Raw genomic sequence first — 16,248 nt, forward strand, 5'->3', positions numbered from 1 at the left:
GTTGTAGTGTCCTTATCAAATTGGAAGATGTTGGTGGTAGGAAATTATGCACAAGAGTCCGTTTTATTTAAGCCCTGGTCATTGCCTCATTTACTCAAGGTTGATACAAATCATAATTTTGGTTATTAAAAATTTTATTTTTTCTGAGAATTTTTATTTTCTAAAGACATCAAAGTCTTAGACATAAAAGATGTTAACTAATCTCTGGCTTGGTATTGATTGTCCCTTGTTGACAGAACGGACTTCTCACACTCACTGGTATGATATCCCTTTGGAAAATGATGAGCGTTTCGAAGCCAATGGGGAAAAAATAAGTATGTTAGCCTTTTTCAAACAACAGAGAGATTTAGAAGAATTGACTCTTGTCCCAGGACTTATCTTAGCTCCCTCATCTTTGAAATCCCCACTTAGAGCCATTTTAACTTACACGTTGGTAGAATACACTGGGATGTATTTGTGCAAAAGAAAGGGAGAAAGGGAGAAAGGGAGAAAGGGAGAAAGGGAGAAAGGGAGAAAGGGAGAAAGGGAGAAAGGGAGAAAGGGAGAAAGGGAGAAAGAAGGAAAGAAAGGAAGAAAGAAAGAAAGAAAGAAAGAAAGAAAAGAAAAGAAAGAGAAAAAACTCTAGCAATATAATGATAATATAACCATTACAAAGAATAGAATGCCATACTGTCACCTGGACAAAAGATAGGATTCAGATCCCATGTTCAGTTATCAGAGTCTTACAGTTTCAGTTGTGGGTTATATCAGCTTCTGATCACGTATGAGAGGTCTATTCCAAGTGACATGTGGTAGTTTGAATAGGTTTGGCCACGATAGACGCATGTGTCTGGATGCTTGGCCCACAGCTACTTGCAATATTAGGAGATGTGGCTATGTTAGAGAATGTGTGGCATGATTGGAGGAAGTGACTGCGGGGGTGTGCTTTGAAGTTCCTATGCTAAAGTATGGAATCAGAGCCTCCTGATGGCTGACGGCAGGACACAGTCTCCTGTCTGTCTTATGATCAAGATATAGAACTCTTGGCCCCTTCATCACCAAGTCTGCCTGCACAGCTCACTGCCATGCTTCCCACCATCATGACAATGGACTAAACTTCTGAGACTATAAGTCAAATGATGGCCTGTGTAAGAGTTCCCTTGTCCATGGTATCTCTTCACAGCAGTGAAACTCTAACCAAAACAACATTCAAGTCTGGTAATATTGTCAAAATGTCAGGAGTCAGGAGTTAGCTGACAGAAAGGACTTTTTCTATCTTAGAGGAGATCAGAGGCATCAACATTCATTGGAAAGAGATGGGCACATGACACAACAGGCAGAAAATCTTCATGTTTAGTTTGCAGCTGACACGTGTCTTTCTGTTGCTCTCCCTAGAGAGCAGTTTCCTTCAGTCTCCGAGATGCTGTTCTTTTCTTTCTGACAGAATGTTTGGTTTTTTGCACTATCATTCTTATGGTTTTGTTATAGTTTGAATGTGAAATTTCCTGCACTGGTTTATGTATTTGAACATATAGTCTCTAGCTGGTGACACAGTTCAAACCTGATTAAGTAGGTGAACTCTATTTGTAATTAAGCTTCATGAGATTGAAATATTTAAGTTGAATGCCAGTATTGGATTTCAAAATGTTCTGGATTTCGGTTAAACACCAGTAAGATATATCATTCCATGTTTAAAAATCAACACTGCCATACAAGCTTAATGTCAGTTTAATATTTTCTTTCTCATTGTCCAGTATCTATATCTTAAGTAATGAAGAATTTACAATGTATGAGTTGTGGTGAAAAATTAATTTAAATTTAATACTATAAATACACGCAGAACAATCCTAAAAAATGAACGTTAGGGGAAAAAAAAACCCAAATCATAGGTCAAGGTGATCGTGATCATATTAATTACTTCTAATTTCTTGCGATCAAATGCAGTTGTTCACAATTCAATAAAAATTTTATGTTTTAAGGAGATGTTCCCAGGATCTTTTCCAAAGCTTTTAAAAATAATTCCCGTGCAACTTTTGTACTCATGAGACTTTCCCATATAGTCAGAGTTAATGATCCTAGAAAAGATTAAAAATAGATATGAGTGTTTGTCAACCCCTGAAACTTTTCTTACTTCCATTATTTAATATCCATTGATTACATTTATTTCATTGGCTTTTGATCAAGTAACATTAAAATCATCAGTATACAAATAATATTTGATTCATTGATACTATTAACAGTTTTATAATACCTAACCTGAAAGTTTAGTATCATGCTTTCTAAGTGACTATGTCATAAATAATGAAATTAGGTATACATGGACTGATCCTGTGATGTCAGTCAAACCTCATAACAACAATTTCCATAATTATAATAAATTCATTAAAGAAAATACTGCATGTCTATGAGAATATGATTCTAATATAAATCTCCCAAATAATATCCACCAATGGAAAGCTGGGCTACTGTTCATTAAGTGAGGAAAAGTAACCTGCTGACTGACAGCATCACACTACAACCAACGTGACATGAGAAGTGACATCATTTGCACTGGGGCACCAATGTATTTGGTAGATCTGATATTCTATTACAAAAGTTTTCCACAAATTTGAACAAAATTCACTCATATATAATTTGTTTTATTTATAACTTAGAGACTCAAAATATTTCCATTTACAAAGTAGAAGTAGCATATAAGTTTAGTTTATCTTAAGATCCCAGGGCACAAGTGTAAACCAAGTTTGACATGGTAATTTTCAAACACTTAGTTCATGAAGCCAGTTTTTCATTTGGCTTTTGCGATTATGGGGCAAAGGACGTCTTTCTTGACTAGTAGTTTTAGGTTAAAACCATCTGATGACTCAGTTGGATAGTGATTTCATTAATGGTGGCAAATTTTCTTTTGAAATTCTTTTGTCTTCTTTAGACATGAGAGGAAAATAGAAGAGATTAAAAACAAAAGTTTTTGTGGGTGAAATAATGACTATACACAAACATGTGTTTATATTACATGTTTCATTTCATATCACATATGTCAAGGTTCAATATGGCATCCAAATAAGGGACAGGTCATAAATTTTAAAAACTGTGGTTGATCGATTGTTTTTACCATCTCTCAAGAATAATTACTGCTAAAGAAATCCAAAATATATTCATAGGAACTCAAAATGGTTTTAATGGAAGCAGGCGTGACGATATATCTCTAAGTAGTTTCTACACTTTTCCAATCTATATAGTTCTGATTTATTTCAGTACTTTTAAAATTTTTACCTGAAAGTCTATCAGTATAACCAAGAAGTTTGAGTACTATCAGGACGTTGTTCTGAAGAGGAGTGAAGTCAGAAATAAATGGGGCTATGTCAGAATCCACAAGGATTCGTGGAGGCAGACAACTCTGAAATCTGTGTGATCTACTAAGGGTGGTAGGAAGACGGGCAGCAGTTAAGTAGTGTATAGCAATAGCCCAGTTTTGCACAAAATTTGCTTCGTTATCAGAATAGTAGTCATATCTAAAAGACAAATAAACAAAGCATCTTATTTCCTGAGAATTTACATCACTTGGCAAAAATCATCTGCTACCAAAAAATAAATAAATAAATAAAACACAAACATTATTTTTGTTTTAAAATTTGAAAAGAAGATTGGGAATACAGTGAATTTGGCTTGTCTTTCAGGACTTGTGAAGCTAGCTAAATAAAATATAAATCTACAAAGGTTGATCCAATTAACTACTTCTTTTTAATATTTTACTTTCCATGTATGATATTCCTTAGGCACACTGTACATGAAACCCATGAAGTAAACATGTGAAAACATGTTGAAATCTACAGTCCACTTATGTAACAACAAATTCAAGCAAGGTCTAAAGCCACAAGCTAGCAATTCACAATTGCCATGCAAAGCAGGAAGATAAGAGTGTCCAGAGCTGTTTTCAGTTGTTAGTTTGGGATACATGTGATCCATTTTTCAAATTAATGAATTAATGAATATGTTAACAGATAAATGTATCATGCTTGTTACTTGTTACTACTTGTTGACCTTGGATAAAGAGACCAAAAGTAATTTCTGCAACCTGGAAGTTGTAAACTGTATACGATTTGGGATTTTTGTTTTGTTTTAGTTTTTGTTTTGCATATTTTGTTTTGTTCTTAAAGGAAGTTTAAAAGCTGGGTTTGGTGGTGCAGGCCTTTAATCCAAAAAAAAAAAAAAAAAAAAAAAAGAAAAAGAAAAAAATGAAAAGAAAATTCTTTGTTTTGTCTTTTCTAATAGGAAAAAAAAACAACAATAGCACCTGACTTTGAGACTATAAATCTCTAAATTTCTCTCGAAATTTGATATATTCAAGAAGCCAGCCACAATATAAGTAGTGATGACAACCACAAAATGTAAGCTCTAAATATCAACACGAAGAGCAGCACTGAACAATTCTATCCATAGCACACTGGTTACACACAGCATGAGGATCACAGAAGCTAATCCATGTCTTCCCATGGTGAGGTTTCAAAGGCTACTACACAAAACTGCAAATAAAATAGAAAGTGCTAACTGTATAAGTGTGTTTAAAGAAGACTGGCCATAACAGGGCTTGGTGACAGATGACTGTCATCTTGACTACTCCAGAAGGTAAATTAAAGCATCATACCACATGCATTTCAGGAGGATAAGCAATTCAAGTCTACACTGTAGTATGTTCAAGTTGACATCAAGACAAGCCAGGCTGGGTCACTGTAATAAAACACAATCTCAAGATAAAAATTTAAAGAGAGGCCATGGGATAAAGGTATAACTCCCAGGACTGGTTTATCATGGATTCATGGGGCTCTGGGTTGCTTCAATGGTAAGCACCATAAAACAGCAACAAAGCACTTTTATTTTTATAATTATTTGGTTTTTATTTTTTATTGTTTATTTTATTTATTTACATTTCAAATGTTTTTCTCCTTTATGGTTTCCCCTCCCATCTGCTTATATGAGGGTGCTCAAGAATGCAAATTGATCCATTCTTATATCCTTATACAAAGCTCAAGCCAAGTGGATCAAGGAACCTTCACATAAACACAGATACACTGAATGTAATAGAAGAGAAGTGGGAAAGAGCCTCAAACACATTGGCACAGGGGAAAATTTCCTGAACAAAAGGCCAATGGCTCAGTCTCTAAGATCAACTATAGACAAATGGGATCTCATAAAATTGAAGTTTCTGTAAGGCAAAGGACACTTTCAGTAGGACAAAATGGCAACCTACAGACTATGAAAAGATCCAACCCTACATCTGATAGAGGGTTAATATGCAATATATACAAAGAACTCAAGAAGTTAGACTCCAGAGAACCAAATAACCTTATTTTAAAAATGGGGCACAAAGCTAAACAAAGGATTCTCAACTGAGAAATGTTCAACATTCTTAGTCATCAGGGAAATGCAAATGAAGCCAGAATGGCTAAGATCAAAAACTCAGGTGACAGCAGATGCTGGCAAGGATGTGGAGAAAGAGGAACACTCCTCCATTGCTGGTGGGATTGCAAGCTGACACAACCACTCTGGAAATCAATTTGGCAGTTCCTCAGAAAACTGGACATACTACCTCAACATAGTACTACCTGAGGACCCAGCTATACCATTTCTGGGCATATATCCAAATATGATCCAACATATAACAAAAACACATGCTCCACTATGTTTATAGCAGCCTTATTTATAATAGCCAGAAGCAAGAAACAACGCAGATGTCCCTCAGCAGAAAAATGGATACAGAAAATGTGATGCATTTACACAACAAGGTATTACTCAGCTATTAAAAACAATGACTTCATAAAATTTGAAGGCAAGTGGATGGAACTAGAAAATATAATCTTGAGTGATTTAACACAGTCAGAAAAGAACACACATGGCATGTACTCACTAATAAATGGATATTAGCCCCAAAGCTCAGAATACCCCCAATACAACTCACAGACCATTGAAGCTCAAGAATTGGGAAGACCAAAGTGTAAATGCTTCAGTCCTACTTAGAAGGGGAACAAAATAATCACAGGAGGTAGAGGGAGAGAAGGACTTGGAAGGGAGACAGGAGAGGAGAGGCAACAAAGAACTTTTAAGGAATAAGAAGAAAGAGAGAAGGAGGGATAGAGGACAGAAAGCAGTATGTGCACAAGTAGTGAGCAGCAATGTTGTTAGGTGTGGGTATGTGAAGACAGGTCCTTCACTGCTTTGTTGTAAGTTATTGCACTTTACATAAGATGGGAGCCTGTCAGGCTATGCCTTGCTTCAAGAGATTCCATCTTCCAAAGCAGCAGTGTGTTTCATCTTGAGTACAGATTTGAGGCAGAATAAGTCTGCATACTCTCCGTGTAGCCAGCAATCACCTTTGACCAACACTAATCATGAGACTCAGACTGATAATAACTGCTATACATAAAACATCGCCACTTACAGACTTACCAACTTAGGTCAAGAACACGTGGACACATGGGTATCTCAAAGTCATATCAGAAACACTACACATATAAAATTATTGAACACTTAAAACCCCCAAATCATTAAAGTTAAAATTACTCACATTAGGATCAAAGAAAGAAAACTCATGGCTCATGGTAGAAGATGGCGAGACCACTGACACCACATGCATTATGAGATTTACAGGCAGGCTCTCAACTCATAACTGTTCATGATTTCAGTTCAGCAAGGTGCCCACTCAAGTAATTGACTGCCCCTACTCCTTACCCTGAGTTCCCCTGAGATTTGAATCAGCTTTGCTTCTGCAAACCTTCACCAGATAAGTGATTGCCTTCCTCAGGAGCTATAGCGACTGATTGGGATTTTTTTTCTCTATATAGGTATGTACGTGAAACATAACACACGATCTGAGAATGAATATCAGTAATTAATAGAAAGTTAAAGAGACTGTGACTGTTCATTCTAATAATTTTCAAGCAAAATTAATATTACATGGTATATTACAGAAACAAAATCGGCCTGGCATATAAATTTGTTATTATTCAAGAAATTCTGGCATTGTGTAAAAATACAAATATATTCATTTAAGTTTCTGACATAGCATTTTCAAAATAGTGTCAATAAAGCAGAATTAACTTTTTCTTTTTTAAAATTATTTCTTCTATTTTCTGAGGATGAGATATAATTACATCTTTCTTCTTCTTCCTTTCACCCTACATGCCTTTCTATATACTCCACCAAGCTCTCTTCCAAATTCATGGCCTTTGTCAGTTGCTGTGTGTGTGTGTGTGTGTATTGGAGGGGCACAGAGGCCTTGCTTAGACTCAGCCATTCTTTAATATAGGTGAGGCAGAAATAAATATGAAACAGAGCCTTTTGCTCAGTTTACTGGCTGTAGCAGTGCTTTATATCTCCAGAAGATAGAGTTTCCTCATTAAAGGAAGTGAACACACAGTTTATGTTCTGTTCCATTCATTTACACTTATTTATCCACTATGGCAGTTTAAGTATATTTATAGGTTTAATATTGTGGGGAGCCGACAGAAGGCGGCTATCATCCTTGCAGCCATCTTGAGCCATATACCCAGAGAAGAGATTTGATTACAATAGCCTACAACAGCTGAGCACACTCTGATAACATCTTGTTTTAGATACCCAGGATCTTCCTTTGGGTGTGTGAGACTTAAAGGTGTGTGACTTAAAGGTGTGACTTAGAGATCAGATTTAGAGACAAGGCCTAAGGGCATGACTTAAAGGCATGGCTTAGAAGTGAGACAGAAGAGTTCAGTACAACTTGGAGTAGGAATTAGGCATTGAGGAAGAAGACACTTGGATTAGAGAACTCAGAAGAGATTATTAAGTATTAGGCACTTGGATTAGGTACTTGGCACTTGGAGGGAGAACTTGGAATTGGACATTAGGCACTTAGCACTTGGAAGAAGTAACTTGGAATTTGGAGGCACTAGGGACTAGGAACTCAAGACTTGGGACTTGGACTAGGAAGAGAGACTGAAGAATAAATGAGATTGAATCACACTTTGTTTGGTCTCCATTCTTCGAGTCTGTCCTCACTTTCTCTCTTGCTGAACCCTGACCAGTGGATCAAAGCAGCTTGGGGCAGTGCAGGCTCTAACAGTTTAGCCCCCAAGGCTTTTGGCAGTGCGGGTTCCAACACTGACAGAGCGGTCCGCAACATTTTTGGCGCCCAACGTGGGGCAGCTCGGGCCGCAACATAATATGACTTTTATAAATATGAGAAAACTCTAAGTAGAATTGATCTTTTAAATTCAGCTTGTAAGCCCCATGAACTAGAGGCAGCAGAGCCTGCAGGGAGAGGAGATGATCTGGGAGTCACAAGAAATGTGAACATTAAACTTTCTATCCACTAGTTGCACAGTATTAAGTGCCAAACTGAACTGACATGACCCCAGACTCTGTACCAATAGAATGGAATAAAGCTGAAATTGTGGTACATTGATGAATGTACTGATCTGTTTTAGTATTCTTAATATTAAAGAGGATTACACAATTATTATTTTATCTAACATATGCTAGAATTTTAATAATTGTCTTTAAAGATTTATTAGGACTATGGGAAAGGACAAGGATGAAAAAGCTGAAGTTCAAAGAGCAGACGACAATGATCAAAACAATATTTTGCTATAGTTAGTGAAGATATGATCCTGATATTTACATCAGTTAATAACCGAATGATTTTCTATTTTAGACCTTCTAAATACATTTGGACCATTCTAAATGCAAGAAATTTGGATATATAAAACCATGAGAGAAATGAAGTATATCTAGAAAGAAAAACTTCGACAATCACTATAAATTTTAAATATTTTGCACACTCATGATTGCTGTGCTTAGAGTTGTATTGTGCTGGAGCCTGGAGAGATGGCTCAGTGATTAAGAGCATAGGCTCCTCTACCAGGGAACCCAGGTTTGATTCCTAGAGGATCTGGATTTGATTCCCAAAATCAACTTGGTGGCTTACAACCAGCTGTCCAGTCCTACGACATTTAAAGTTTTTATCTGGCCTCCATGAGAACCAGGCACATAACCAGGCACAGAAACACACATACAGGTAAAACACCAGTACAAATATAAATAAAGATTATAAGGTTTTATTCTTCTATTGATTACTCATTTATTTTTATAGAAATATAAAAATTCTCTACATGTAGAAAAGTAGTCTATAACAAAAATTGCAATTTGTCTACCACAATTCACAAGGTAATTTAATTCCTTTTTTTCTCAGACTTTATGTATGTGCTTTAGTACATTCACCTATGTATGTTTGTGAGTGTGAGTGTGTTTGTATGTGTGTGTGTATGTGTGTGTGTGTGTGTGGCGAGAGAGAGAGAGGGAGAGAGAGAGAGAGAGAGAGAGAGAGAGACAGACAGACAGACAGACAGAAAGACAGAGAGACAGAGAGAGAAGAATACATGCATGTGGAGGCCAGAGTACAACCTCAGGTGTGGTCCATCTGTGTTTTTCCTTTGAACAGGGTTTCCCAGTGACTGCACTCACCATAAGGTTAGGCTGGCCAGTCAGTTGCAGGGATCCACTAGTTTTTACCTCCCCAGCATGGCTATGACAAATACATACTATGATGCTGGGCTCTATTATATGACTTCTAGGAACCAAACCATGTCTTCATACTTTAATAGAAGGAAAGCCAGGTCAGGATCTCAAGTAATTGAGCCAACTGAGCTATGTTCTCAGCTGTTTCTCAGATATTGTGTGATGGAGATGGACATAAACCTGGTGAAGAAAGAAGTTGGATGGACAGCAAGGTACCACAGGCTTCTGCAAATCCTTGAAGAGTCTTGAAGAACTGTTTATGATATAACATGCATCAGCATAACAGTGAAACAACACAAAGGACCCCAGCCCAGGGAAGTGGCTGCTTCCCTGTCTTCACAGAAATCTCCACAGGAGTTGGCCTCCCCCAACAGGTTCCTGGACAGGCGAGTCAAATTCTGCTACACAGCACAGGTTGTACTCTGATTTGCACTTGAACACATATAGATACCCTAATTGGCAAAATAACTATATATATAAACTTATGCATTAAATAATCAATTTATATCTGAACTCTGATGCTGTTCTCCAGAGTCTTTATAGTGAGCATCTTTGTAGTCTCCATTTCTACTCCCCGCCACACACATCCCAGACCCTGTATTCACAGTAGTGTTTTTCTTCTCCCCCTTCCCAAAAATACATTCTAAATTTGTCCTTCATCCTAACCGCCAGTGATTACACTTGTTTTTTATTATTAAGGTTAAAAGCTGTGATTGTTAGAAAAGAAAATTAAAAAATGAGAAAGGCTATGCTGGCAAGCTTTAGTCAAGTTGATAACAAACCTAGATATATGTGGGAAAAAAAAAGGAATTTTAATTCAGGATTTGTGTCCATCTGATTGGCCTGTGAAGTACTGTTATGATTGTCAATTCTTGATATGGACCCAATCCACTGTAGACAGTACCATGGCTAAGCAGGTAGCCTTGAGGTATACAAGAAAGTTAGCCAAAGAAAAGGAAGAGAGCCAGTTCATCACTATTCCACCATGTCTCTGTTCAGGTTCTTGTCTCTAGGTTCTTGCTAGAGCTCCTGCCTTGGCTTTCCTTGGCTTTTGGTGAGCTGAAACAAACTCCTTCTTTCCTAAGTTGTTTTTGCTCATGATTTCTATTAAGTCAATGGAAAAAAAAATCAAACTAAATCAGAAACAAAAGTATTTCTTACCTGTCTACAAAGACACTGATGGGATACTCCAAAGATGAGGTATGGGCATCCCATAACTTCTTCAGGAGGCCATCAAAGTCACTAGAAGGCAACTGCATGTACTAAAGAATAGAGGAAAAATTGTTATGTGGGCAACTCTCCCTAAAATTCTCCCAGACTCAGAGATATGAGGAATCATCAGCATGACTGAGAATGATGTTACAACAGGCTATATTCAGTGCATAATAGCAAGAGGAAAAAATAGTACTTTTTGGTAAAGCATATCAACATGTTGAAATAAGCTTCAAGTATCTGCAAAGTGTCCATGAATTCTACTTGACAAACCTATTGTCATTTGTGGTATTTTTCCACTTGCATTGAGAACAGATAAATTTTGTGATAGGAGTGTATTAGAATGGTGGATTCCTCTGGAATACACTGTATTTCTACATCACTTATGAGTTTAAAAAAAACTTACAATTTACATTTTAAGAAAAGTACATAATGCATAAAAAAACAATCACAAAGGATTTTGACCAAGAGCAGTCTCTAGGCATGTCTGAGAAGTATGATGTAAAACGTGAACAAAGAACCTGAAAATAGTCTCTCCATTTGTCCATTGTTTTGGGAAATGCAGATAGACAGCCAGAAAAATTATAACAAAATTTCATCTGATCCTTGGGTGGTGGCAAAATCGTGATTTCTTCTGGTGATAGCCCTGTTATTCCAGAATCAACAGCAGCAAGGAAAGGTAACACACTCAGATAATAATTTACATCTGTAAAAACAAAGGCTTGTTAGACCTACAGCTAGTGACCAAAACAAAACAAAAAAAAAAACAAAAAAAACATATTTTTTGAGGAAGCATAAATCATTAAGGAAAATTCACAAATCCCAAATGATGATAAAAATTATCAACTAAAATTTATTGTGGAAAATCAGCTCTATAGTTTAATAGTCTTATAATCATGAGTATATATAGAAATACTGAAGTGTCACAGTACCATATTTTAAGAAAGGTAATTTTAATGGATTGTGTAACAATCTTATATCAAAGCATTAAATAAATAAGAAAAGAAAAACTATCAAATTGTTCACAGAATGGTACAGATGTTCTCAGTGAAATTGTATAGTATTGTCTATATTAATTTTTTTATAGTAATTAAGAAAAATTATAAATTTGGAAAATGAATATTTTATGTTTTGCCACTTAGTCTAATTTTTATACATAATGTCTTTATGTACTTTTATCTTGTTTCGCTGAAGCAAGAACTTTTGACTGGAAACTTAATAGGCTTTTCAGGGGTTCAAACTTCTTAGTTAGAGAGGAGCAAGCCCTGCAGATTTATGCATTTTAATTATTTTTTCCTTTGTTTTTTAAATTGGGTATTATATTTACATCTCAGATTTTATCCCCTTACCCCACTTCCTGCATTTTAATTATACAGTCAATTGGCTTATACTGATTCTTAACATTCCAAATTACTAAGCCGATCAGACTAAATTGTAAATCAAGACCTATTGTCAAGCCTGTTCATGTGTTTTGGGAAGAATGACTCAAGTTAGTGTGAGGGAAAGTGTCTGGTGGTTCATACTATTTATGAGTCACTACAAGAGAGTAAAATTTAATTTAGTGTGTCATTTATAATCATCTGAAAATTATTCTAATAAATGTCTATGTTAATTAATTTCAAACCAAAATACAGAATGAGTTAGAAAATATATTCAAATTGTTTTTAGTATTGAATTAAAAAAAAAAAGGCCTTAATTATAGATTGGCCAAACAAACTATAAGGGTAGTTTGGCATGTTTGTGAGTTTCAATATTCAGAACATTTCTTCTGAGACAAAAAGAAAGGCATTATCATGTCAATATCAGGTTTCAAAGATTCTGAGCTCCCCCAAAAGTGCTGGTGCCTAGAAGCCATGACCTTTATAGTTCCTTTGGGGAAAGTCCGACTATATCCTTAAGCATTATTATATTCCATTTCACTGGCCAACTCTGCTAAATGTCATCTAGGCCACTGGTATAAACGATGAAGTGGATTCATCTCGAAAAAGGAGCAGTGCTATTTGTTTTGTTTCTTCCTCTAAAAATGCAGGTTAAATGTATTCTTTGAGATGAAGATAAGATTTCTCTACTGAAAGCAACCTACCAGCCCACCAACTGTCCACAGAGACACACAGAGTATCTTCAGGTTCATTGCCACAGTCTGTCGTTCCAGTGGGACCAGCTAACCTACCTAGAGGACATGGAAGGCACAGGTGTATTTGTTCATCATGAGTCTTCAAAGTTGTTACATACATGCGTTTAAGCTATAGGTACAAAATATTCCAAATTACTTATATTTTACTTACCATCATTTTCTTATATTGTATTTCTCCGGTCTCAGCCAAATTATTTTCTATTCTTCAGCCACTTCAGAGTTTTGACCTTTAGTTTATAGGTTATAGGTAGTTTTACTTATATAACTTTACATTATACTGCCTTCTCTAGCTCATAATAAAAATCATGAGGTCAAAAATCACACAAAGAATAAAGGGAGTAAACATCAAATTAAAACTTTGGACTACATTTTCTAAGTTATATTATTACATTGCCTCAATTTATTTTCCCTCTTGAAAACAGACATAACAGTATTCAGTATACATGAGGCTACTATCTAAAGTAAGAGAAGAAATCTGAAGTATTTCTACATGTTGACTATCTACTATGTAAGTGTCAGAGCATCAGAAAATGATCTTCATTTTCCTCCAAATCTGACACCACTCTCCTTCTGCCTTACTCTGCCCCTCTACTTTCTTACTTGCTGAGCAGTGAGTAAGCAGAGTAGGTTGGACACCAGGTGCCAATCTATTCATTACTTCTTCTGTCAGCCAGAATGAACTATCTTTTTATACATCAGTATATGGCCCTCAAACAATCTTCTGTGTGTATACACTGGAAAGGGTTGGGTTTCCAAGAAGAAGCACACCTTGGCACAGATCACAATTAACAAACAACTACTCATATAATTTCATGCATATGATCAGGCAATTTTAATTAAGGTTGCCATCAAGGTCAATATAATCACCTCCTTGTTTTAAATGAATAGCCCTGGTCTGTTCATGGGGACAGGAAGGAGTGGTGTTACTTAAAAAATACTCTAATTAAAGAAAGGTTGTGTCTTCATGCCTATGTGTCACTGAAGTGTTTGGTATAAGCAATCAACTCACAGGGGAAGAATTTGTGGTTCAGGACAAATACAAAGAGAAAAATGATTATGAGTAGATTGAAAAGAAAACAATCAGTTTTCAAAGAACATATGTGTGCATCTAATTTAGAGTTACTGCAGGGGTGATAGAACACCATGACCATAAGCAACTTGAAGAGGAAAGGTTTAGCTTACTTACACTGATCACAGTCCATAGAAGAAAGCCAAGACAGAAGCTCAAATTGGACTAGAACCTGGAGGCAGTAGCTGACAGAGACCTTGGAAGAGTGTTAGCTTCTTCCTCATTACTTGTTCAACCCCTGCTTTTTTTTTTTACATACTTTATTGGATATTTTATTTATTTACATTTCAGATGTCCTCCCCTTTCCCCATTCCTCTCCCTCCAGAAACTCCCTATCCCATTCCCCTTCCTCCTTTTTGCTTTTATACCATTTTAATTACATGCAAGTATTAAGGTCAGTTCTAGGTTGGGGAACTAGCAATACAATAGATGCAAATAGTCAAGGAACAAGCAAGACAATAAACACGAATAGTCAAAGAACAAGCAAGGCAATAAACAAAGTTCTGTGATCATCCCATAATCACTGTTTCTAAGGGCTTATCAGGATGACCAAAATATGTGAGCCTACTTCCCTGTACTAGCCCAAAGTCATTTTCATGCTTAAAGCCTACTTCTTTGTTCTAGCCTAATATTTAGATTTCTGCCTGGAATTACTTCTTTGTTCTAGCCTAAGATTTAGATTCCTGCCTGAAATTACTTCAAGTGTCATGTCAAATACCAATGGAGTTTTGTGTTACTTCTAAAATTTACAGTGATAGTTATTATAATTAGGAAAAAGTTTAAAGACACTTGCAAGGTATTTGGCATAATTCTAACACCTCTCTGGATGTTTTAACATAGTGTCTGGATGTTTTGCATAGTGAGATTATCAATTTAAACAATGCTACTCTGCTGAGATTTGATGCTGCAGATACTGCTGATAAAATTATCCATGGCTTGATGTCAGTGTTTCCATTTTGGTCAAACTTCAAGAATGGCATATATAGCTTGATCATGCTAGCCCTTTTTGTTCTGGAAATACTTTTATTCCTGCCCATTGTGTTAAAGCTTGTCTTTAACAACATCAACATGTTGGCAGTCAAAATACATGACTTAAAACTGAAAATGGACCCCCAGATAGAGCTATTAAATTAATAGGCTGGCAAGCCAAGGACGGGTAAGATTCTTCACAGAGCTTTACCAACCTAAGAGAGAAGTAGATTGCTTTTGATAATGCATATTCCATGACAGGTAATGAAGGCATTCTTGTCAGAAAGACCTAAGACAGGCTCAGTCTTGTTTTATGAAATAAAGGGGAAGAAGGGCTGCTTGGCAGGAATCTGACATAAGGCAAGGAAATGAGCTTCAGGCAGAAATCTGACATTAGGCTAGAACAAGAAAGTAATTTCATTCAGGAATCAGCCTGCTTTCTTATAAAATCCAGGACCACCAGCCCAGAGATTGCACATCCACAATGAGCTGTGCCTGCTCACATCAATCACTAATTAAGAAAATGACCTATAGTCTTGCTGACTGGTTGATCTTATAAAAGCATTTTCTCAACTGAAGTTCCCTTCTCTCAGATGACATCAGCCCGTGTCAAGTTGGCATAAATCTAGACAGCATTGTAAGGTAGGGAGAATCCTGTTTTTCTAATACATCAGGATTATATTGATATATAGAAGAATAAGCATCTTTCTTACCTGTTTGATACTGCCAGCCAAGCATTATAGGCAATCCCCACAAAAGATTTTGTTCATTTCCTGGACCATATCTTGCAAAATATGTGGCTGTCTCTTTCAATAAGACTCTGTACATCCCCATTCTGTCAGTGAACACCCAAGGGTTAATTATGTGCTTCTCATTCTCCAGCCTGTAGTCACTTAACTGCTCAGGGCTGACTTCCCATAAAGGAGGATATGAAGCTGAGATATTAGAAATCTTTACTACAGCTACAGAGAAGCAGCCAGCCAGTACCCAGACCCAGTCAACCAGGACAGCCATCGTGCCAAACGGGGAACCAAGAATGTGACCAGGCTTTTGTCGCAGAAGGAAGGAGGAAGCCAGGATACCTCCTTACCTCATGCTTTATAAGCAAGTTGTACTATTTTTGAGGCAGAGTGCCAATAAAGAAGAAATGTGTATCTTGGAGATAAGAATTAAAGATAATGGAGTTTGGTTATCTTTCCATCAACAGTGCATTGTATCAGAACTTGAACACAAGCTGAAATTTGTCAGATATTAAATGTTGTAATTTATTAATGAAAAAATTCTTCTAGAATGTTTACAGTCTACATTGTAATTACAAAGTACATTATTGATGGCATTA

The 16,248-nt window shown here is 36.4% G+C and overlaps 1 protein-coding gene across 1 annotated transcript; it reads right to left on the reverse strand.

The window, feature by feature from the left end:
- Positions 1-1,953: 1,953 nt before the first annotated feature.
- LOC143440621 (protein LEG1 homolog) lies at positions 1,954-15,923 on the reverse strand. The gene is made up of 6 exons (XM_076927418.1): positions 15,623-15,923; positions 12,821-12,907; positions 11,259-11,443; positions 10,687-10,787; positions 3,250-3,488; positions 1,954-2,054 (listed from the first exon to the last, which is right to left on the reverse strand). The coding sequence occupies exons 1-6, from the start codon at positions 15,921-15,923 to the stop codon at positions 1,954-1,956; spliced, it is 1,014 nt and encodes a 337-aa protein (XP_076783533.1).
- Between the last annotated feature and the right edge of the window lie 325 nt (positions 15,924-16,248).

This window comes from Arvicanthis niloticus, chromosome 30, assembly GCF_011762505.2.
Source record: "Arvicanthis niloticus isolate mArvNil1 chromosome 30, mArvNil1.pat.X, whole genome shotgun sequence".
Taxonomy (NCBI): Eukaryota; Metazoa; Chordata; class Mammalia; order Rodentia; family Muridae; genus Arvicanthis; species Arvicanthis niloticus.

Excerpts from the sequence above, each read along its gene's own strand:
- LOC143440621 (XM_076927418.1), bottom strand. The coding sequence starts at position 15,923 with ATGGCTGTCCTGGTTGACTGGGTCTGGGTACTGGCTGGCTGCTTCTCT. Across the intron at positions 11,444-12,820 it reads TGTGGACAGTTGGTGGGCTG|ATGTAAATTATTATCTGAGT; the intron begins GTAGGTTGCTTT and ends TTGTTTTTACAG. Across the intron at positions 3,489-10,686 it reads ATCAGTGTCTTTGTAGACAG|ATATGACTACTATTCTGATA; the intron begins GTAAGAAATACT and ends TTTGTCTTTTAG.